Below are 22,878 nucleotides of genomic sequence, written 5' to 3'. Positions count from 1 at the left end.
GGAAATAACTGAATTTAAGATATTTTTATAAAACTTTAAAAATTCCACTTTCGAAATTAATTGATTTGAAAATAATTTTCTTGTTTTGAAAACTGATATAAATCAAGTATTATTACAGAATTTTGAGTATCCATTTTTTATCTCCCGCTTGATTCCTTACACACCGCTCCTTAATAGTCAAAGTCCAATTTTTTTTGTTTAATAAAATTACATTTTTTAATTTTAATACTATTTAGTTTTATAAACAAATATTTTTTTTGTGCATAACAAATATTTAGTTTGCATGAGTTGAGACTCGGCATATAATTTTTTTGAGTAACTTTTTAACTTAGCCTTAACTAAAACCGCATTTATGCAAGTCATGATAGAGGGGTGTTACGTTTTTAAAATTATGTATATTGAAGGTTATTTAAAAAAAATTAGTTTGATATAAGGGAAACTCTTTTTTATTGCAAAATTTGGTTTTTAGCGGATTTGAGATTTTTTTGAAACTTAGTTTTTAATTTCGAAAAAATTTTTACTACTGATTTATTTTTAAGTTCGATTTATATTGTTAATTTCGATTTTTTTTATTTTCATTATTTTTTTTAATTTCGAAACTATGAAATTTTGAATAAATTTAAATTTCGAAATTAAAAATGAAATTAATTTCGAAAAAAATTGTAATTTCGACAGAATTTTAATTACGAAAGAATTTTAATTTCGAAAAAAAATTTAAGTTCGATTTTTTTTTTTTTTTTTCAAAATAGTTATCTGAATTTTTTTAATTCTTAACATTTTTATTAAAAAATTTTATTTTAGTTTCGAATTTTTGCTTTAGTTAAAATACACAAAAGAATAATATAAAAATCAGTTTGAATAAAGCGGGCAAATACATTTACATATATAAATTCTACAGCAACAAATTTTTACTAACCAAATTGTTAAAAAAAATTTATTTGAAATTATTATTTTCGAACTTTAAAAAAATTTTACATTTTAAATAAAAAAATCAACTTATGCACTTAACCCTTATGTGGGGGCTAAAATTTGTTTGAGCTACACACCTCCCCTATAGAGCCACAAATATACATAACACATATCTATGTATGTATGTATGTCTATGACTTGCATAAATGTGACATTATTACATTTCGATTTCACCTCCTTCCGCTGGCAAAAGTCTCAAATAATAATGCTGACAACTGGTGCTTGCAAATGTCTTCATCCTGTAGGTAGTTGGTGCACACACAAACACATTGCTTAACAGAAACAAAAATAAAAACATACATGTACATATGTATGTATTTATGTGAGTGTTGAAATTCACAGTTTACTTTAACTATTTTCGGTTTTAGAATTATTTTTCGAACTTAATTATCGAGTTGTTAGCATTAGAGTATGTATGTAATTGTATTTATGTATTTTTTATGTCTTAGCTTAATCGAAACATTAAAAGTTGCCCTTGCACTGCGCACTAAACTTTGATTTCAAGTTTTGTTATCATTAAGTGTTGTGATTTTTTTCCTTTGTTCATCTTGTTTCTAGTAATAATAATAATAATGTTAAGGGTGTTGCTTCTTTTAGAATATTCATGTTTTATATTAATTTTACGCTTAAATCACTACTACTTAATTAAATAATATTCATAACATTGCATGTGTGGATGTAGTATGTGTGTATGTAATTTACGTGTAACACAATATTTGATAAAATACTTTTTATTTGGGAAAATTTAGATAAATATATAAAATAACACCGCTTTAAGTACAGTTGGAATGTTTTTTCGAAGTTCGAAATTTCGGAATGTTTTTCGAAGTTCGAATTTTTTAATTTTTTATTGCAATAATTACATATACTTATGAGAATATTAGTTTCTTTTTAGAAAACGAACTCGATTTTCGTCAGAATTGTTTAAAATATTTTTTTCGATTTTACCATTTCTAACTTTAGCTCTCTGAAACAGATTTCGAACGGATAAACAAGAAATCACGAAAACGAAAGTAATTTTTCTAAAATCAGCGCATGTGTACTGCTGCATATCCTTAAATAGGAGTAATTTAGTAGATTTACTGAGCATGAATTTCGAAAAATCATTGGTAAAATAATACACGAAACGAAATAAAATATTAACTCGAAAAAAGTGCTCGAAAAAACCGTTGGTTAATAAAGTATACAAGAAGTAAAATTTCAGCACGAAAAAGTGTTCGAAAAATTTTCGAAATTTGACTAACGAGGTAAAAGTTGTAGATTTTGTCTTGTATGGCTAATAAACTTTTTAAAAGAAATCAAATTTTAAAACGAAAAAAGTGTTCGACACATATTCGAAATTCGACTAACGAAGTTGTAGATTTTATGTTTGTATGGCTAATAAGCTTTTTTTTGCCACACCTCAGAAATTACAACAATTTTTTGAATACAAATCCGAGCATTTTCGAACAGTAAAGTTATGGCCATGTCTTCACAATAACTATTCGAATAAAACATGCAAATTTATAAGAGCTTTGTGACTTCATTAACACTCTACTACAACCGTAAGTATTTGGAACTCTTACAACAACAACATAGTAAATAAACATATTTGCCATGGTTTTTGAAAATCCCGAACCCTTCAGCCGCCTGAAATTTCGAAAAAAAAAATTGTTGTTGTTTTTTTAAGTTTTTTAAATTCTTACAAGAACAACATAGTATCATATTTGAAATTTTTTGAAAATCTCGAACCCTCCAGCTGCCTGAAACTTCGAAAAAAAAGTGTTGTTGTTGCTTTTTTTAAATTCTTGAAATTGTTTTAAAAATCCCGAACCTATCAGCCATGTGAACTTTCGGAAACAATTGTTATTTGCAATTTTTTGAAAATCCTGAACGCTGCAACTATCTCTGAAATTTCGAAATAAGTTTTTTTTTTTAGTTTTTTAAATTCTTACAACAACAACATAGTGAAGTATCATTTTTGAAATGTTTCGAATATAGCGAAACCCTCAGGTGTTTTCGAAAAAATTTTGTATCAAACAAAATATTCAAAAATAATTACCGTTATAATATTTTTTCCGCACAACCTTCTGCCGCTGTACACATGCGCATTATATAATATTGCAGCAAAAATTTTAAAAAATATATTTATAATATTTGCGTGTTTTTAATTGTTTTAGAATTTACTTCTGGCTTACATATTAATATTTAGTAATAATAGTAGTTTTGCTGTAGTCGTAGTTGTAGTACAATACATAGTTTTATTTAATTAATTTGTTGTTGTTTTTTATTTTCATTTATTTAGCAATAAATCTAGACTAAAGTACCATCGTATGTGTGTGTATATGTGAGTGAATGTGGTATTTTAAAAAGTAAAATATTTTGAAAACTTTAATTTCACATAATTTTCATTACTCGCGCTAATTGTTTTTGTTTTTTTTTTTCTTTTCTTTTTTTGTTTTAGTTTTGCTCACTTGCCGCTTGTTCGCTACAAACACACAGTTCAATTGCAATTACATAATTACTTGGCATGCCTTAAATTAATTTTTTGTGTGTGTGTGTGAATTTTTTTGAATTTATATGTGTATGTAAGTGGTGATTTTTGTTAATTTACGCCAACATGCTTTGCTAAAATGTCACAATATTTTGTTTAGTTGTTCGTTTTGCGTTTGTAATTAATTTTCTATTAATTATTTCTTAATTTTTTTAATTGTTTCTTAATTTTTTCATGTTATTTCATTAATTTATGTTTTATGCTAATATTAAAAAACCTTTCAGTTGCGTCTTAACATTAACTGTCACTAACTCCGCATGCACACATAACTGTAACAGCTGGTTTTCTTACAAATTTCCTACTGACCACTTTACTTTTTGTTTTTGTTTTATTTTGTTTTTCAGCAGCTTCAACAACGTCAGTTTTTTACTAGCAGCATCTTTAAATTTTTTTCGTTATATATTTTTTTTAGTTAGCAGGCATTGTAATTTCTCACTAATTGGCAGCACTGTCCAATGTTTTCTTCAATAATGCATTAACTCGCTTTCGCAATCAAATATTACCATAAAAGGGAAAGGATAAGGCCCGCATACATGCCAGCTTGAAAAATGTATCAAGATTTCTAAAACGTTGCATACTTTTCAGCTGAAAGCAAAACAAATCGACCAAATTTGCTCATTGCAGCAATTATTTAAATTTTATTTGCATATATGCAAACAGCCAAAAACCAAAGATAGAAAGTTCTAAACTGTTGCATACTTTTCGAATAAAAGCAAAAACATCAACCCAGTGTAAAAAAATTTCTCAATATAACTATAATTCGACACGATGAGTTTTTTTTTAGACTAAAAAAAGTATTTTACATTTTTATAGAATTATGAAATATCAAATAATTAGATTATTTAACAACGAAGCCCCAACAATCGAAAACATTTTTTCGAAGATTTCATTTTTTCGCTTCAAATATTCGAATTTCTTGCTTGGTACAATATTTTAAAAATTATTATTTTCGAGCCTCGTTTTTAACTTTTTTTTCGCAGAAAAATTTGCTTGCATGCTAACACCCTAAAAGTATGCATCGATTTAGGTAACAAAAGCAATCTCAATAGCGCGAAGATAAACCTATACGCTCGGCTTTTTTTTGTATTTCCCTTAAATAATTATTTTTCAACATCACAAAACATTTTAAAATTAAATTCGAAACATTTTGAAAATTTTCGAATTGTTAAAAAATTTGTGTTAAATAATTATTTTTTTAGCACCACCAGCCTATTTAAAATGAAGTTCGAATGATTTCGAATGTTTTAACTGTTTTTGAAAATTGTTAAAAATTATTTCTGCACACCCCAAAACATTTTAAAATTAAATTCGAAAAATTATGCAAATTTTTGAATTGTTTTTGAAAATTGTTAAGCTCGGCTTTTGCTGTATTTTGCTTAAATAATTATTTTTCAACACCACAAAACATTTTAAAATTACTTTCGAAACATTTTGAATTATTTTAGAAAATTTTGAAAAAAATTGTGTTAAATAATTCGAAACATTTTGAATTATTTTAGAAAATTTTTAAAAAATTTGTGTAAAATAATTATTTTTCAACACCACAAAACATTTTAAAATTACATTCGAAACATTTTGAAATTTCTTACGCACGGCTTTTGCTGTATTTTCCTTAAATAATTATTTTTCAACATCACAAAAGATTTTAAATGTAAATTCGAAACATTTTGAATTATTTTAAAAAATTTTTAATAAAATTTGTGTTAAATAATTATTTTTCAACACCACACTACATTTTAAAATTACATTGGACACATTTTGAAATTTTTTTAATTGGTTTTGAAAATTTTTGAATTATTTTTAAAATTTTTATTAAAATTTATTTATAAATTATTTAACGCAAATTATTTAAAAATTCTCAAAAACGACAAAAAAAATTTTAAAATGTTTCGCATTTATTAAAAATTTATCTATAAATTATTTAAAAAATTTTCAAAAACGACAAAAAAAAAATTCAAAATGTTTTGCACCATTACAAAGTTTTAAATAAATAAAAGTTGGAAAAAATTTCGCACATATTTTTTCGAAAACTATTAAAAAAAAATTTAATTTACCACTACTTTTTTGTAACAAAAATACTTGCAGATGTCTAAATTTTTTGAGCAACATATGCTTGCTTTTTCTGTCTTCCTTCGTTAAAAGGACGCTAATGCACGTTTAATTATTCTTCAACGCCTTTCGAAAACGCCTAATTGTTGCCTGCCTTAAACTTACACACACACACAGCAAAAACATATACGAATAGCTGTTGTTGTATATTAGTGTACGTAGTAGTAGTAATTGTTGTTGTTGCGGTTGCTGCGCTATGCTTGTTGTCACAATATGTTCATATGTGCTGTTAGTGTTTCATCCGCTCTAGCTGTTTTTGTTGTAATTTATTTCGTATTTTGTTTTTTTTTTCGTTTCTTACTTGCTTCTTTAATGTTTACTTTCACTTTACGCTTGACATTATTGGTTTCTGATTTACTGTTTGCATTTTTTTAATATTTTTTTTTATTTTATTTTTTGTTTCTGCAATTTTCTTGTTTATTTTAATTTAATGGAAGGCAAAACATGTGCTGCAGTAGACTTTTATTATTATTGGAATTATGATTATGATTATTATTGTTACCGTTATGATGATTATTCTGACTATGATTGGGATTCTGATTTAGCGGCGGCATTTGTTGATGCTGCTGCTGCTGCTGCTGCTGTTGGTGATGTTGTTGTAAATGTTGTTGTTGTTGCTGCATGCGAAGATTCGTTAGATTATTGTTAGCGGTTGTTGGCGGCGGTGCGTGCAATTGCAAAATACTTAAATCATCAGCTACTGAGTCATAATCACTGGAGTCCTCGCCATACAACTGCAAAGAGAGCAAAGAGCATATGAAGAAATGTGCAAATAATTGTGGAAGATATAAAAGTTTGCGAAATTACAAAAGTATACACCTACACGCATATTATAGGGATGCAAATCACATGACTCGTGGTGTCAGACGCAATCCTCCAAAGACATCAGCAGCGGATTCACATACTCGAAGCCTTCAAACTCCGATTGATCGATCTTGTCAATGACGCGACTGCGTAGCGAATGAAAAAAATCATATTTAATGTTAATAAACGAATAGAGCAAACAGTTTGATGACAAAAACAACAATTATGGCAATGAGTTGTGATTAAAAACTAAAAACAATAACAAAAAAAAACTACTTCCAACGTTAGAATAGAGAATAAACAAAAATATCCGATTTACAGCCAAAAAACCAACAACAATTGTGTGCTACTTACTCATCATCGGGCGTCAGCTGCACCGCTTCCTCTGTGAATTCGGGTGGGAAATTGGCTAGATCGCGGTCAGAGTCTAAGCGTGGTTTGAATGGTGGCGAAACTTGTTTGCGTTCGAGCTACAGTTGCGCGCAACGCACGTTCGGCAATGGCCAATGGCAAATGCATTTGGGTGAGTGCCAATTAATGATGGATTGCATAGTTGTATGTGTGATGGATGGTTAAGACGATGTTTGGTTGTAGAGGAAATTGACATACGATGTGTGTAACACGTGATTTTTCCAATTGAGTTAGATGGTTTTGTGTGGCGCAGAAAGAAAGTCGCAGGCGGAAAAAAAGAAAATCAAATTAAAATAATTAGTGGCGAAATAAAATAGAAATAAATAATGCACAGTTTGGCAGCGAGTTGCAAAATTTCGAAAAATAGGCTGAATTGCATAAAATAACTGTTGTTTTGGAAACTATTTGAGTTCAAAACAAACATTGATGAAAATATTTTATATTTCAGTACAACAAAAATGTTGAATCAAAATTATTGTAAAGCACTTTTTTCATTTAAATTCAATGTTTTTGAAAACCAAAATAACAGAGAGCTTAGGTTGTTTTTGAAGTTAGCGAAGACATTTGTATATTTTAATGCTTTCTTTTGTTTTTATTTCTTATGAGAAGTGTCTCAAATGCATTTGTGAAATAATGATGATTATATTTTGGATTTTAGAGCGCAGTTGAAAAATTTTAACTTTTAAACATAATCTTAAATAAAAGTTGTCAAATGAAAAAGAGCCCTAACAGATGACGCAATGAATGAATGCTTGCTGTATCACTTAGGGGTTTATACCCACTTTTGAATTAAAAAAAGGCGTTTTTGGACTGGCAAAGTGATATAACCCCTTAAAAAATGTTTTCAAAAAAGGTACATCGCCTAAAAGATACCACACAAAACGTTTGTATGGTAATAATGTGAGAATATAGGTATACCTTGAGGCGCACATCTACTACATAAGTTATTGAGAAGAGGAAAACTATGACATACATATTTATTTTAAAGAAAAATATATTTTTTTAAACTTGAGTAAAAGTTGAGTTTTTAAAGAAAAATATATGCTTTTTTTAAACTTGAGTAGACTCAATAATAGTTTTAATCAATACGCTTGCTATTAAACTTTTTAAATATTTTTTAAATTTATATTTAGATTACAATTTTTTTTGATTTTTTTTTCATCACAACTTTTTAAAATTTGTATTTTTTTAAATTAAATTAAATTTTTATTTTTTAAATTAAATCTTTTTATTTAAAGTTAACAGCGACTCATTTTTTTATTTAAAAAGCATAAAATGAGTTTTTTGTTTTTTTTATCGTATCGGAATCAAATCTGTTCGAAAATTTTTATCGAATCAAAATGCAAAAGTTATCGAAATTTTTTCGATTTTTTTAAAGACATATTGGCTGTTTTTATTTTAAAAGGAGTATGAAAACAAGTCCTTCATTTATAAAATCGAATCGAAATCGAAAATCTGGAATCTATTTTCGAAAAATATTTTGAATCGAAACCTCAACTTACCAGAATATTTATCTTTTAAGTAAGCGTATATATTTAGTACATAATTAAAATTGCTGTATAATTATTTAAATTACTTTTATGATTAATTATTGAAAAAAAGAATAATTATTAAAAAAAATACTAGAATAGAGTTGTTTGTTATTTAAGTAGAAAACTGTGCTGCTAAATGGTAAAAACCGGAAAGACAATGTATTAACAAAATTTATAACTGCATTTTTATTAAAATATTTTCTTTCATTTGCTAAAACAAATTGTTGCGTTTTAATTTAGTTAAATTTAGTTTTTTTTAATAATATTTTGATTAAAAAATTTTTTAAATTCGGATTTTAAATTTTTTTTTTTTTTTTTATTTTTTTTAATTGAAAAAATATTTTTAATACATTTTTTTTATAATTTTTTTTTAATTTTGAGAATAATTTGTTTATATAGAAAAATATATTTTGTTTTTTTGAGTTATTTTTGTTTTAATTTTTAAAATACTTCATTAATTAATATACAAAATTTAAAATTAATAATTTGAAGTAATAAAAAAATCTATTTTCAATAGGAAAATGAGGAAAATTTATTTTTAGATATAATTTTTTTTAAATATTAAAAAAAATTATTTAATACAAAATAATTATTTTATTTTATTAAATTAAATTAATTATTTATTATATACTATAAATATTATTGTTTTTTTAATTATATTATTTACCAAAAAATTATTGTTTTTATTTAATTAAATATTTTTATTGTTATTTTCTTCTCATTTTAAAATATTTTTTTTTATATACAAAAAAAATATTTTGTTTTTTTTATTTAATATACAAAATTTAATGTTAAAGAAATGTTTAATGTTAAAGAAATTATTTTTAATTGGAAAAGAAGTAAAATTTAGAACAAGAACAGTTTCTAAATTATTTTTTTCGCTTTTATACTATTCTTTTTATTTTTAAAATAATATTTTTATTTAATAGTTATTTAATTTAAAAAAAATTATTTAATACAAAATAATTATTTTCTTTTATTAAATTAAATTAATTATTTATTATATACTATAAATATTATTGTTTTTTATTAATTATATTATTTGCCAAAAAATTATTGTTTTTTTATTTAATTAAATTTTTTTATTATTTTCTTCTCAATTTTAAAATATTTTTTTATATACAAAAAAAATATTTTGTTTTTTTTATTTAATATACAAAATTTAATGTTAATAATTTTATGAAACAAAGAAATTATTTTTAATTGGAACAGAAGTAAAATTTAGATCAAAAACTGTTTCTAAATTATTTTTTTTGTTTTTATAATTTTCTTTTTAATTTTGAATTATTTATTTTATTTTAATTATATTTTATTTAATAATTATTTAATTAAATAAAATTTATTTTATTAAATTTAATTTAATTTCCTTTTATTAATTTTTTAACAAGTTTCTTTTGTTTAATATAAAAAATTAATGTTAAATTATTATTTTCAGAAAAAAAATATTTTCAATAAGAAAAGAGCAAGATTTAGGTCAAAAATTAAGTTTCTATTATTTAAACGAATACTATAAGTTTTTACTTGCTTCTTAGGCACATTTAAGACAAACAAGTGAAAATAGTGAAAATATATTAAACAAACACTTACGTTTAAATTTATAGGAAAAAAAAATCAATTAAACTCATTACTGACATTTTCACAGAAATAATTCCAACAAAAATTCGAAATAAATTTTTTTACATAAATAGAGCTTATTAAACAGACAAAAATTCACTTTATAATTAAAATTAATAAATATTTGATAAAAAAAAATTTAATAAAAACTAAAAAATGTCAAATAAAATTAAAAAAATTTCAAATATAAATTTAAAAAATTCAAATAAACATTTAAAAATTTGAAATAAAAATTAAAAAAAAATTCAAATAAAAATTTAAAATAAAATTTAAAAAAATAAAAAAAAACTATGACAAGCGCATAAACCAGCTCACAAGACCCACTACAAACACTTACGGATCATCTGGCGTCAACTCGGCTGGCTCCCTAGTAAATTGCGTATCGAAATTTGTGGCCATATATGGATCGCCAGGATCAAATGTTGGCTTATATGGTGGTTGTACCTCCTTTTGTGCGATCTTAGTGGTATATATTTAATATTGTTTTTTTTTTTTCAACATTTAAATAAAATAAAAACTTTACATAGTTAATTGGTAATATCAGAAAAATGCTGAAAAACCAGACAAAAGCGCGCATTTTGTTTTCTAATTTCTCGTCTCTTTAGTGGGAGTATTAAATTTCGAATTTAGAAAAAACTTTGTATAGAATTTCGAATATGTAAAAAAAATTTTATAGAATTCCGAATTTATAAAAAAAATTTTATATAATTTCAAATTTATGAAATGTTGTATATAACCTCGAATTTATATAATTATTTGTATAGAACTTCGAATTTATAAATATTTCGTACACAATTTCGAATTCGTTTTTTTTCTACCGAATTTCGAATTTATCCGTTTTGTACCGTTATTGGCACTCAAAAAGTTTGCCTTCAACTTCTGCTTACTTTGTCCGCAACTTCGGCTTCGTGTATATACGCCGAGTTGTATAGTAAAGCTGAATATTTTTGGGTTTTTTCAATACATAAAAATGTAAACTAACCACTATACATATGTTTATATGTATATAAGTATATAATACTATAATCATCAATTTTCACACATGCAATTCGTTTTAGGTTTCTTCTCAATAGTATGCGCAGACGCAACTGCACACAGCAAATATAAATTTTCTGCACTAGACTCGCATTTTGAAACCAGCAATAAGTAAAGCATGAATTAGCAACAAAATCGCTTACCATTTCCCAGTCGATACTCTTGAAGAATGGATGATTCACAATGTCCATGAAAGCGGACTCACGATGGCAACCCAAGCGATCAGCTGGATTTTTATTAAGGAAACCTTTCAATACAGACGCGGCCTTCACGCTCAGCGAACGCGGTATACGTATGGTCTTTTCCAAAATCACTTGGAACAGATAATCTTCAGTGTTCTGCGTAAACGAGATTGAAAAATGTAAGCAATTTTAAAAATTTAGAGCAAAATGCACAGCCACTTACTTGATCGGGATTCTCCGATGCGCCGGCTATATCGAATGGACTACGGCCGGCCAACATCTCGTACAATAGCACGCCCAGCGCCCACCAATCCACTGAGAAACCATAGTCTTCGCCACGCAAAATCTCCGGCGCTATATAGTTGGGTGTGCCGCAGAAGGTGGAGGTCGTGTCACCGGGACGTATACCCTCCTTACACATGCCATAATCGGTCAACTTAATGTGACCCTCATGATCGAGCAGCACATTATCCAACTTCAAGTCACGATAAATAATGCCCTTCTCGTGCAAAAAGTTCAATGCCAAACTGATTTCCGCCGCATAGAAGCGCGCATGCTCCTCGGGTAGACGACGTTGTCGTTGCATATGGAACATAAGATCACCGCCGCGCACAAACTCAATCACGAAGAATAGACGTGACGGTGTCTGGAAGCACGAATGCAAACCGACCAAGAACGGATGATTCGATGCCGTCTCGAAGACATGCTTCTCCGTTTGCACCCAATCGATGTCCTCATCATCGGTGACGAGCGCCTTCTTAATCACTTTCATGGCATATATGCGCCCGGTATTCTTCAGTTCGACCATCAAGACCTTGGCATAGCTGCCACGTCCAATGACGCGTATCAATTCGAAATCGTTTATGGAATATTGCCGCTGTGTGCCCGGCTCCAATTGTTCTTCAATATTTTGATGTTGTTGCTGTTGCTGCTGCAACTGTCCATCGTGCGGCTGCAGTTCGAGCGCTGCTAACGGATCGCTCGCATCCACCATGCCACCGTGACTACTGCCACTCGCCTGCGACGCATAATCGGGCAACGGTGGCAACACCTGCGGCAGCTGTTCGGCGAAAGCGTCGTCGCGCTCCTTGACTAACGGCTCCACATGCTCGTTGGTGCAGTGCTTCTGTACGAGTTTATGGCATTTTTTGTGCACCAACAATTTGCATTGTATGCACTTGAAACCTTGCCGTCCCAAGCCCCAGATGCGGTCCTGACAGTAGGCGCAGAAGGCGCGCTGCGCGGTTAGTGATAAAATTGTACATTAATTAGTGTGTTATTAGCAGTTGTTGTTGTGTACTTACGCGATTGAAGCGTTTGGCTTGGAAAATGTGTCCGTTGACTCGGTAGAGTTTGCGCCATCTGCGTGCGCCACGTCTGTAGATGCTGCCTGCAAGCGGGTGGAGAGTGGTGTAAGTGTTGTGTAATGTAAATAAGATTAATAAAAGCTATGAAATTAAAAAAATACAACAACAACATTGGACTTACGATCTTCGCCATCACAGGACAGGCCAGGTGCAGAAGGTACATTTGGAAATACTGTAAAACGTGAAGAACAAAGATAAAATTGATTAAAAAATTATTACAAAAAATTAAAAAAACAATATGAAAAAATAATATTAAAAAATTTATAGAAAACAAATGGATTAAAACTTTATAAAAAAATTTATTAAAAATTTATAAAAAAGAAAAATATATTAAAAAAATGTATAAAAAAATGCAGTTTTTTATGTATAAAAATATACCAATAATTATATAAAAAAAATTTATTAAAAAAATTTAAAAAAAAAATTATAAAAAAAATATTATTAAAAATTATTATTAAAATTATTAAAATATTAAAAAAAAATTTTTAATTAAAAAAAATATAATAAAAAATATAAAAATATAAAAAATATATAAAAATATTTTAAAAAAATAAAACAAAATTAATATTAAAAAAAATTAAAAAAAAACAAATGCATTTTTTTACAAATTCTTTTAATTTATTTTTAATACATATATTCAAACATATACTTTTATACTTTAAGCGCTCACACTGCCACAGTTTATTATTGTTGCTGCATATTTTTGTAAAAAAAAAAAATTCAAAGGAAAAAATACTACAAATAATTTATTAGTTCATAATTCTCCGAATTACTAAAAGCATAGAAAATAAAAATAAAACTTATTACAATAAATCAAGAGCGTCGCGGCGAACGAGTAGTCTAGCTGTGTGTCATTCTACACATTCAACAATCGAAACAATTAATTTATGGAATTAATTTTTATTCAGCTCTATAGACTCGTACCATCGGACTAACCCCACTACACTTCCGAGCTTATGCGATTAAAGAGTTTATTTCCTATTCATAGACTCAGTATTAATTAAACCGTCAAATTGTCAACTTCCTTCTTCAATACAAATGCATAAATTATTTAATAAAAAGACAGTACACACAAAAATATAATAACATACAAACTGTATAGCCTAGAGTATAATATGTAGTGCTCTACACCCATGTGGCGCATAATTGCATGCTTTTGTGGGCAGCACATGGGGTGCCAACTGTATGTGATGTGGTTATAGTTGCCTTAAAGGGCAATATGTGAATACAAAATCATTTTTTTTTAATTATATACCAAATGTACACATACTTGTATGTACATATTTTTTTGACAATATTCTCCGAAAAGTTGAAATTGATTCGGCAAATATTGCTGAGGATATTAGTGTGTTTGAAAGACTTTATTCAACTGAGTTCCAACAAAATGTAATCGGTTCCCTAAACTGTAAACTGCAATTTTGTAATTAATTTTCGTAAAAAATTTTTTTTTTAAGCCACTCAGGAGTTAAATTTTTTCACAAGAAACTACCTTTTTTGGAAATCTTCCATTTTTTCAAAAAACAAAATGTTTAAATCATCGCTCATCATCGATTCTCAAAGTACATTCAATTCTGCAAATATATACACTTTTATTTATTTAATAAAGAAAATGTCTTTAAAAAAAAATTTTCACGAAGAAATGCATTTTATCTTATTTGCAAGTTCCCTAAGAATGCCATTAAAATAGAAATAATATTTTAATATACAAAAATTTGTATGTATAAATAGTTTTTTTTTAAATATTTTTTTTTTCAATATTTTTTTATTTAAATTTTTAAAAATAATAGGGTAGTATTCAAGTTTTAATTTTTTTATAATATACATATAAATTTTTAATATTTAAATAAAAAAAAATTATTTTTTTATTAAATTAAACTTTAAAAATATGTTTTGGAATTAAAAAAATTTTTAAAATATTTTTTCAAAATTTTTTCTTTGAAAACAACTGTTTTATTTTATTTTTTTTTATAATATCTAAGTTTTTAATTTTATTTTTATTTTTATTTTTAATATTTTCAAAATATTTTTTTTTAATTATTTAAATTGAAATTTCTTTTGGAGTATTTAAGTTTAAAAATTTTTATTTTTTTTGTTATATAAATTTTCAAAATATATTTTTTTTAATTTAAAATTTCAAAATTTATTTATTTGTATTACTCAAATTTTTTAAAATATGTTTTGAATTATAAAACTGTTTAAAAATAGTTTTCAAAATATTTTTTTTACTATAAATATTTAAATATTTTAATATTTTAATGTTTTAATTATTTAAATATTAATTTTTTTAATAATTTAAAATTTCAAAACATTTTTTATTAATTATTTAAATATTCAAAATTTTTCTTTGGAGTATTTAAGTTTTAAAAATATATAGTTTTTTATAATATATGTATGTACATACATATGTATGAATTTTCTATTTTTTCTTTTGTAATATTTGAATTTTTAAAATTTATTTAGTTTTATTATTCAAACTATAAAAAAGTGTTTTTTGTTTTTGAATTGTAGAAGTTTTTAAAACTATATATTCAATTTTTTTTAAGAATTCAAACTTTCAGAATATTTTTAAATATTTTAATGTTTTAATTGTTTAAATTTTCAATTCTTTTTTAATAATTTAACATTTTAAAGTATTTTTTATTAATTATTTAAAATTTTAAAATGTTTTCTTTTTGGAGTTTTAAAAATGTTTTTTTTGTAATATATGTATATATTTTAAAAGTATTTGTTTTGTTATATATAAATTTTAAATATATTTTTTGTAATATATAAATTTTAAAAATATTTTTTTGTAATATATACATTTTCAAAACATTTTTTTTTTTACTTATGTAAGTTTTTAAAATATTTAATTTTTTAATTATTTAAATTTTCAAAAAAATTATATTTAAGTTTTTAAATTTTATTAATTTTTATTATTTAATCTTTAAAAATAGTTTCCTAAATTACGGAAAATTAAAAAAAAAGATATTTTTTTTAATTATTCTTATTTTCAAAAGATTTTTTTTTTAATTATTGAAATATTGTTTATTTTTTCGCTAGTTTCGTGTTCAAGAATTATAACTTCTATCCTTTGATATTTTGACTGCCTGTTTAAGTTTTGAGTAAATTTTTTGTTAAATAAATTGTGTAAAAACTTCTTGGTATTTTTCGTTTATTTTATTTTATACTTTATTGCCTTATCGTTGGAAAACCCGGCATTTCCAATAGGGATGATCTGATTTATAACTGTCGTTTCGACTAATTTTAATGTGTCATTTTACTCAAGAACTGAAGCCATTGCATTACCGTAAACGTCGTGAATTTGCTACTTCTGGCTTGAAACAACTTGAAAACGATAATGATTTTTTTAAGAAAATCGTCTTTTTCGATAAATTTCGTCTGATTGGTTCGGTAAATAAAGAAAACTGAGAAATTTTTGAAAATATCAATAACTTTATTATCTTCATAAAAATGTATGAGTCATGGCAAGAGCTATTTTAATAAAATTATATCACAAAATACGCGGAAATGATTACCTATAAACAATATCAACAATATGCCGATTACGCTATTAAAATCATAAAAACTTTTTTTAATAAAAAAAATGCAATAAAAACGCGAACCAAAAATCGAAGTGCACATAAGCGCTATCAGCATAAATGTCACTGAATTTAGTGCTTCAATATGTAGTTGATGTGTTCAAAAGGCATGTTCCGGAGATACCTCAAACAGAGTGACAAAAGTACTACGACAATTGATTCAAAGGCATACAAAAGTGTATAGATCTTTACGGAGAATATTTTGAAAAACCAATAATGCGAAGTTCGATGATTAATATTTGCTTTTTCTCTCCAATCCCGAAGTATAAAAGACAACTCACGTACTAAATATTACAAAAAAAAAATAAAAATATTAAAAAATAAAAAAAAATAAAAAAATAAAAATAAAAAATATTAAAAATAAATCTAAAATATTAAAAATAAATCAAAACTATTAAAAATTAATAAATATTAAAAAAAAATAAAATAAAAAAATATAAAAAAAATAAAAAAATATATTTAAAAAAAATATTAAAAATAAAAAAAATTAAAAGTAGAAAATAATAAAAAAATATGAAAAATAAAATGAAAATATTTTTCATGTGATTTTGAAAGAACATATTATTAAAAAAAAATTTTAAATTATGAATAAATCACATAAATAGATCAATAACTCCACTTATATGGGACGAAAGCCAAAGTAGCCAGTTTCATACTTAAAAAAAAAATTTGTAAAAATATATAACAAAATACTCCATTTATAAATTATTTCAGTCAAAGTTTTCTAACACACAATAACATATAATTTACTATATCAAATAATAAAATCAATAGTCATATGAAGCGAAAATAGCGCCTTATCAACCAAACACACACACACAGCCCAAGCGATACACACAGATAGGCACGCACAAACGCACACAATTCACACCAATCAATGGCAGGTACTTATAGTTAAACATTTGTAGCTGAGAGCGTTGGCACCCTCCAACCGGCGAGGGGCGCCCCTCGCAGAGGTAGTTAAAAAGCAAGCGTTTTACGACGCTGAGGATTTGTTTGGCATAAAATATGTGCGTATATATGTATGTATGCACATGCAGTTAATAACGCAGATAAAAGAGAATAAGAACAAAATGTATATAGAAGACGGACTGATTTCGATTTTTAAATTCCCACTAAATGCACTGCGTCTTGCCATACATTAAAGTGAGACTTTAATAAATTTGTTTAATTTTATTTCACACTTTATTTTCAACACTGCACTATATACGCGCGCACATACACACACACACACACAAACAATATGTGTGAGAGAAAAAACAAGTTTTCGCATTGTTATCTGCGCCGCGACACATTTGCATGCATTTGGTAAACACGGTGCTGCAAATCAACGCCGTTAGGATCACGCCGACGGTACTTGCGGCCCCTTGCTTCCTGCACGCGCCGACAACAACACACCGGCCGCCGATATTCGTAACTGAAGTGGCCGCCAAGCAAAACTCTATCGATATGCAGCTAAGGTACAGAAATGAGAGTTGCTGGCAAGTCCGCTGAAGTTGCGGCGGCGTGCGCGAGTGCAGCAACACACACACCCACACATACATATGTGATTTGTTTGCCTTTGAGTGCCTTTACATTTTACCACAATCGAACGGCATTTATTTGTCATTGATTTCCTTATCACTATATCAACGTGGACTACCCACTACGCCGCCATATGAGCGCTTTGCTCTCTCTCTCGCTGTGCACTGTTATATTTTTACCCTCATTAATGTGTGTGGATGTATGTAAACGCCTTAATGAGACTTGCTAAACAATTGTTCAATTCATAAATGTAAATAATAAATGTGTGTCTGACTTTCGGGGGGCGATAGTGTGTCAAGCGGCAGGGGAAAAGTGCGACGCGACGACTAAACATGCACTAATTTGTGGGTGCAGATGCAAGCGCTGCACGCCAGTGATCGCTTTTGGGTGTCGTAAGACGGCTGTAAGTTCTGCTCTTACAGCAAATTTTTAGGTTTTGAAAGCACTGGGTGAAGCTGTCATATAAAGTGCTCGTTGAAACTCAAGACCTTGTATAAAAACTTCTTTGTTTTACAAGATATCTGCGTGAAATTTGGTATAGATTATTATCTCAGGTATTACTACTATCTCCGAAAATTTTTTTTAGATCGGACCACTTTAGCATATAGCTGTCATACAAACTGCTCGATGAAACTCAAGGCCTTGTATGGAAAACTTTTTTATTTTACAAGTTATCTTCAGGAAGTTTGGAATAATTTATGGTCCAAGGGAATGCCACAATCTCCTAACATATTATTCAAATCGGACCACTTTAGCATATAGCTGTCATACAAACTGCTCGATGAAACTCAAGGCCTTGTATGGAAAACTTTTTTATTTTATAAGTTATCTTCAAGAAGTTTGGAATAATTTATGGGCCAAGAGAATGCCACAATCTCCTAACATATTATTCAGATCGGACCATTATAGCATATAGCTGTCATACAAACTGCTCGATGAAACTCAAGGCCTTATATGGAAAACTTTTTTATTTTACAAGTTATCTTCAGGAAGTTTGGAATAATTTATGGTCCAAGGGAATGCCACAATCTCTCAACATATTATTCAGATCGGACCACTATAGCATATGGGTAGCTGTTAAGCTTTTTGCTTGTTTAATATATATCCATATATTATCACATTGAGTCTAAAAAGACGAAATGTCTTTAGTAAAAAGAAAAACGCTCGTGAAACATTTTTTAATTTCATATTTTTTTAATGATATTTATTATGCTGCGTATAAATAAACGTTACATACCCGTATAAATAACCGTTACATACCTGTATAAATAACTGTAACATATCCGGTTTATAACCAAAATTGAGCAGAAACTCTGCAACAAACTCAAAACTATTTAACGAATATTTTAAACCGCTACAAAAAACAACAATCAAATAGCTAAAAGTGTAAAAAATTGTGGACTAATAAACCACAGCGCCACCGCGATTTACTACTTGACTAACCCACGTGTACTTGACTTGTATAAAATTCACACACAATTTCGCTGTCGCGACTTTTCCCAAATACATGTACATATATATGCGTGTGCATATATTAAATTTAGCATTAAATTACCGCGGTTTTTTGTTGCTTTCTTTCATATCTGTAACTATCAGCGGTCAATCGGTTCAGTATTTTCCTCTTTTATTGAAGCAAGGTCATTTCAATTGCGCGCCCAACAACATTGCTAACTACTACTTGCGTATGTAAGTATATTTAAAAAAAATCAAGAAATTATATTATCGTAAGAGCTACTTGATCGATTGTGCTTTGCATTTGGCGTATTTTATTTTAATTTATAACTGTGCGCGCTGCCAATAACGGACGGTATATCTGTTGTTGCAAGAAATGCATTTCCGGTTAATTAAAAATTATTATGGCTAGGATTTGTGTGAGCTAGGTAATTTTACTTTGTATGTGCTTGTGTATGTGAGTTTTTATGAAAAGGTTGTTCAAGTTGAGAATAATGTTTTCTTGGTTGCATTGTGTGCTGATTAATTATTATTTAACGGTGTTAAACTATTGTAAAATATTTTTTGAAATTTCTATTATTATTTTTTTTATAAAAAAAAAAAAAATTTAAAAAGATTAATAACATTAAAAAATAATAAAACTTAATTCAATTTAATTTTGTTTAATTAATTAATAAATAATTTAAAGAAAATAAATAAAATTAAAAAAATACTAATTAATTAAATTAATATAATTAAAAATAATTAACTATTTTTAATTTTTAATTTAGTAACATGATTTAAAAATTTTCAACTTAATATAATTTTTTTATAACATATGATTTTTAATAATTACTTAAAATTAAGAAAATAAATGATACTAAAAAAATATACGCAACAAAAATATAGGTATTTATTATTTTTTTTTTAATTTTTAGTAAGTAACATAGATGACTAATTTTCAACTTAATATAATTTTTAATAAATTAATTAAAAGAAAATAAATAACATTGAAAAAATTAACTAATTATTTTTTATTTTTATTAAATAACATAATTTACTAATTTTTAACTTAATATAATTTCTAATAAATTAATTAAATTTAAGAAAATAAATAACATCAAAAAAATAACTGAAATTAAAAAAAAAAAAAATAATTTTTAAATTTTAATTTTTTTTATTCAGAGGATAATAAATTAATTAAAAAATTTTATTTAATTAAAGAAATTAATACCATTAAATTAAATTTAAAAAATAAATTAAATTTAAAAAATAATTAACTTTTTTTCTTTTCTTTAGAGTATTTAAGTTTTAAAAATATATATTTTTTGTAATAAACATATGTATGTATGTATGTATGAATTTTCTATTGTTTCTTTTGTAATATTTTAATTTTTAGAATTTATTTATTTTTATTATTTAAACTTCAAAATTTTTTTTATTGTAGAAGTTTTTAAATTAACTATTTTTGTGTTAATTTTTAGTTAATTCCACAATTTACTGATTTTTAAATTAATATAATTTATTTTTCTTTATTCAGGGGATACTCTAAGAAAGCTATAATAAAGCATAATTAAATTTTTCTAACAATTTCGAACCTCACCGGCAACTACGCACTATGGATTATTCGCCGAAAACTTCACAAAAATTATCTAAACTATCAATATATCCAAAAAAACACAAAATATTATCTCAGTATCCTGCCCAAGCCTAATATTATAAGTACTAAAAATAATAATAATAATTAAGAAAATATAAAAAAATAAAAAAAAATAATTTAAAAAAATTAATAATAAAAAAATAATAATAATTTAAAAAATTAATTAAACTAAAATTAATTAAAATTAGGAAAATAAATAGCATTCAAAAAAATAAATTAAATTAACTAAAAAAATTTTAATTAACTAATTTTTTTTAATTTTAATTAAGTAAAATAATTTTTAATAAACATAATTTACTTATTTTCTATTCATAGAATATTCCACGAATGTATTATCCACATATTTCTAACAATTTCGAACCTCACTGGCAACTACCCACATTGATTACGAACCGAAAGTTTCACAAAAATTATCAAAATCATCAACATATCCAACATACGCAAATATTATCCAATTATCCCATGCAAACCAGTTAGTATCGGTATTTATTGTCACAGCGAGGAATTAAAATTAAATTTGGTCCAATATTTTTTAGCAATTTATTCAAACAAAAATTCTGAATTCGGCAAAAATATGCGTTCATAAATGCATGTAGAACACTCGTTTCAACATTTTACTACTGTCACTTTAATTGATGTCTGCCAGTGACAGCATACGATATCAATAACAAACAGTAATTGTCTGCACAAGTGCCTAAATTAAGATGTTATAAGATGGCGAGACGAAAACGATGAATAAGCAACGGCCACCGGAGGCCTGGTTGGGTATGTACCGAAGTGTGCACATAAATATTTATGCACAAATGTCGATCCACATTAAAATAGGAATATGTGAGTACGTATGTGTGCATGTATTTAGATAACCCGTTAGTACTAGTTCAAACTTAACCCAACTTGGACGATAAATTTAATGAAGGATGGAAGTTTAGCTTGCAGAAGAACAAATAGAAGGAGACCGATAGAGATAGTAGTCAATTTTATATCGGGATGGGTCATGGACAATATAGGAGGCAAATGGGTAAAAATAATAATAATGATCCTAAAAAATAATAAAAAAAAAAATTGTAAAAAATTTAATAAAGAAAATATATTTCGCTGGAAATATGTAAATGCAAAAAATAGATTTTAAAATATCAATTTCATACAAAAAATAGATTTTCCATAAATACAATATGTAAGAATAATTATGATTTAAAAAAAACATAAAAAGCTAAATAATTTAAAAACAATAAAAAATAAACATTAAAAACTAAATAATTTTGCAATAAGAGTAAGAAAAATTTTGAAACCATAAAACTGGAAAAATTAATAACTGTTATCTAATAATTACAAAAAAGAATATTATAAAAAATTAAAAATTAAAAAAAAATTATAATTAAAAAAAAATATGTATAAAAAATTAAGAAGTTCCAATATTAAATAATAATATAATATATTAAATTAATAAAAAATATTGTAGAAAATTTAAAAAAATAATTATTGATAAAAAAATTAAAATAATTTTTGATTTAGAAAAAATTGAATAATTAAAAAATTTTCAGTATGGAAATTAATAAAAAAATTGATACCTTCGAAAATAAAAAAAAATAAAAAAAGTTTTGGGAAAATTTAAAAATATAATTATTTAAAATAATTTATTTTCGAACGAAATAAAAAACGAAGTTATTTGAAAAAATAATAATTTATTGTTTTTGGAATAATAAAACGAAAAATGTTACGGTTTTGGAACCAAAAAATTGGAAAAAATAATAAAACTTTTAATAATTAACAAAAAAAAAATTATAAAAATTAAATAAAAATATATTGATGAAAAAATTAAAAAAAAATGATTTTTGTTTTGGATAAAATGTAATGATTTAAAACTATTCACCCCGGAAATTTGTGAAAAATTTAAACTTCTGAAAACCAAAAAAAAAAAATTAAAAAAAAACTTAAAAAAAATTAAAAAAAAAATTAAAAATAATTTAACAAAAATTAGAAAAATTTTGAGAAAAATAAAAAAAAAATTGAGAAAAATAAAAAAAAAAATTTTGAGAAAATTTAAAAATAATAAAAAAATAATTAATTTTGATTTATCCAATTATTTAACAACCCTGAAAGGAAATAAAGTGGAAAAGGTCTAGAGT

General features: G+C 25.7%; 1 protein-coding gene across 4 annotated transcripts in view; it reads right to left on the bottom strand.

Moving 5' to 3' along the window:
* Nucleotides 1-6,254: 6,254 nt before the first annotated feature.
* Nucleotides 6,255-22,878, bottom strand: part of LOC120770549 (atypical protein kinase C) — a 43,953-nt gene continuing 27,329 nt past the window's right edge. For 3 of the 4 annotated variants that reach the window (XM_040098121.1, XM_040098119.1, XM_040098122.1), the window contains 7 exons: nucleotides 12,678-12,728; nucleotides 12,494-12,579; nucleotides 11,413-12,426; nucleotides 11,151-11,345; nucleotides 10,310-10,431; nucleotides 6,435-6,561; nucleotides 6,255-6,345 (listed from right to left, as the gene is read on the bottom strand). In XM_040098121.1, coding sequence (XP_039954055.1) covers nucleotides 6,474-6,561; nucleotides 10,310-10,431; nucleotides 11,151-11,345; nucleotides 11,413-12,426; nucleotides 12,494-12,579; nucleotides 12,678-12,728 — 1,556 coding nt within the window. In that variant the 3' untranslated portion in view covers nucleotides 6,255-6,345; nucleotides 6,435-6,473. Of the gene's footprint in view, nucleotides 6,346-6,434; nucleotides 6,562-6,769; nucleotides 6,886-10,309; nucleotides 10,432-11,150; nucleotides 11,346-11,412; nucleotides 12,427-12,493; nucleotides 12,580-12,677; nucleotides 12,729-22,878 lie in introns of all 4 variants that reach the window. The other variant, XM_040098120.1, reaches the window with a different exon arrangement.

This window comes from Bactrocera tryoni, chromosome 3, assembly GCF_016617805.1.
Source record: "Bactrocera tryoni isolate S06 chromosome 3, CSIRO_BtryS06_freeze2, whole genome shotgun sequence".
NCBI classification, from domain to species: Eukaryota; Metazoa; Arthropoda; class Insecta; order Diptera; family Tephritidae; genus Bactrocera; species Bactrocera tryoni.
The sequence above is the reverse complement of the archived record's forward strand: the minus strand, read 5'-3'. Positions and strand labels throughout refer to the sequence as shown.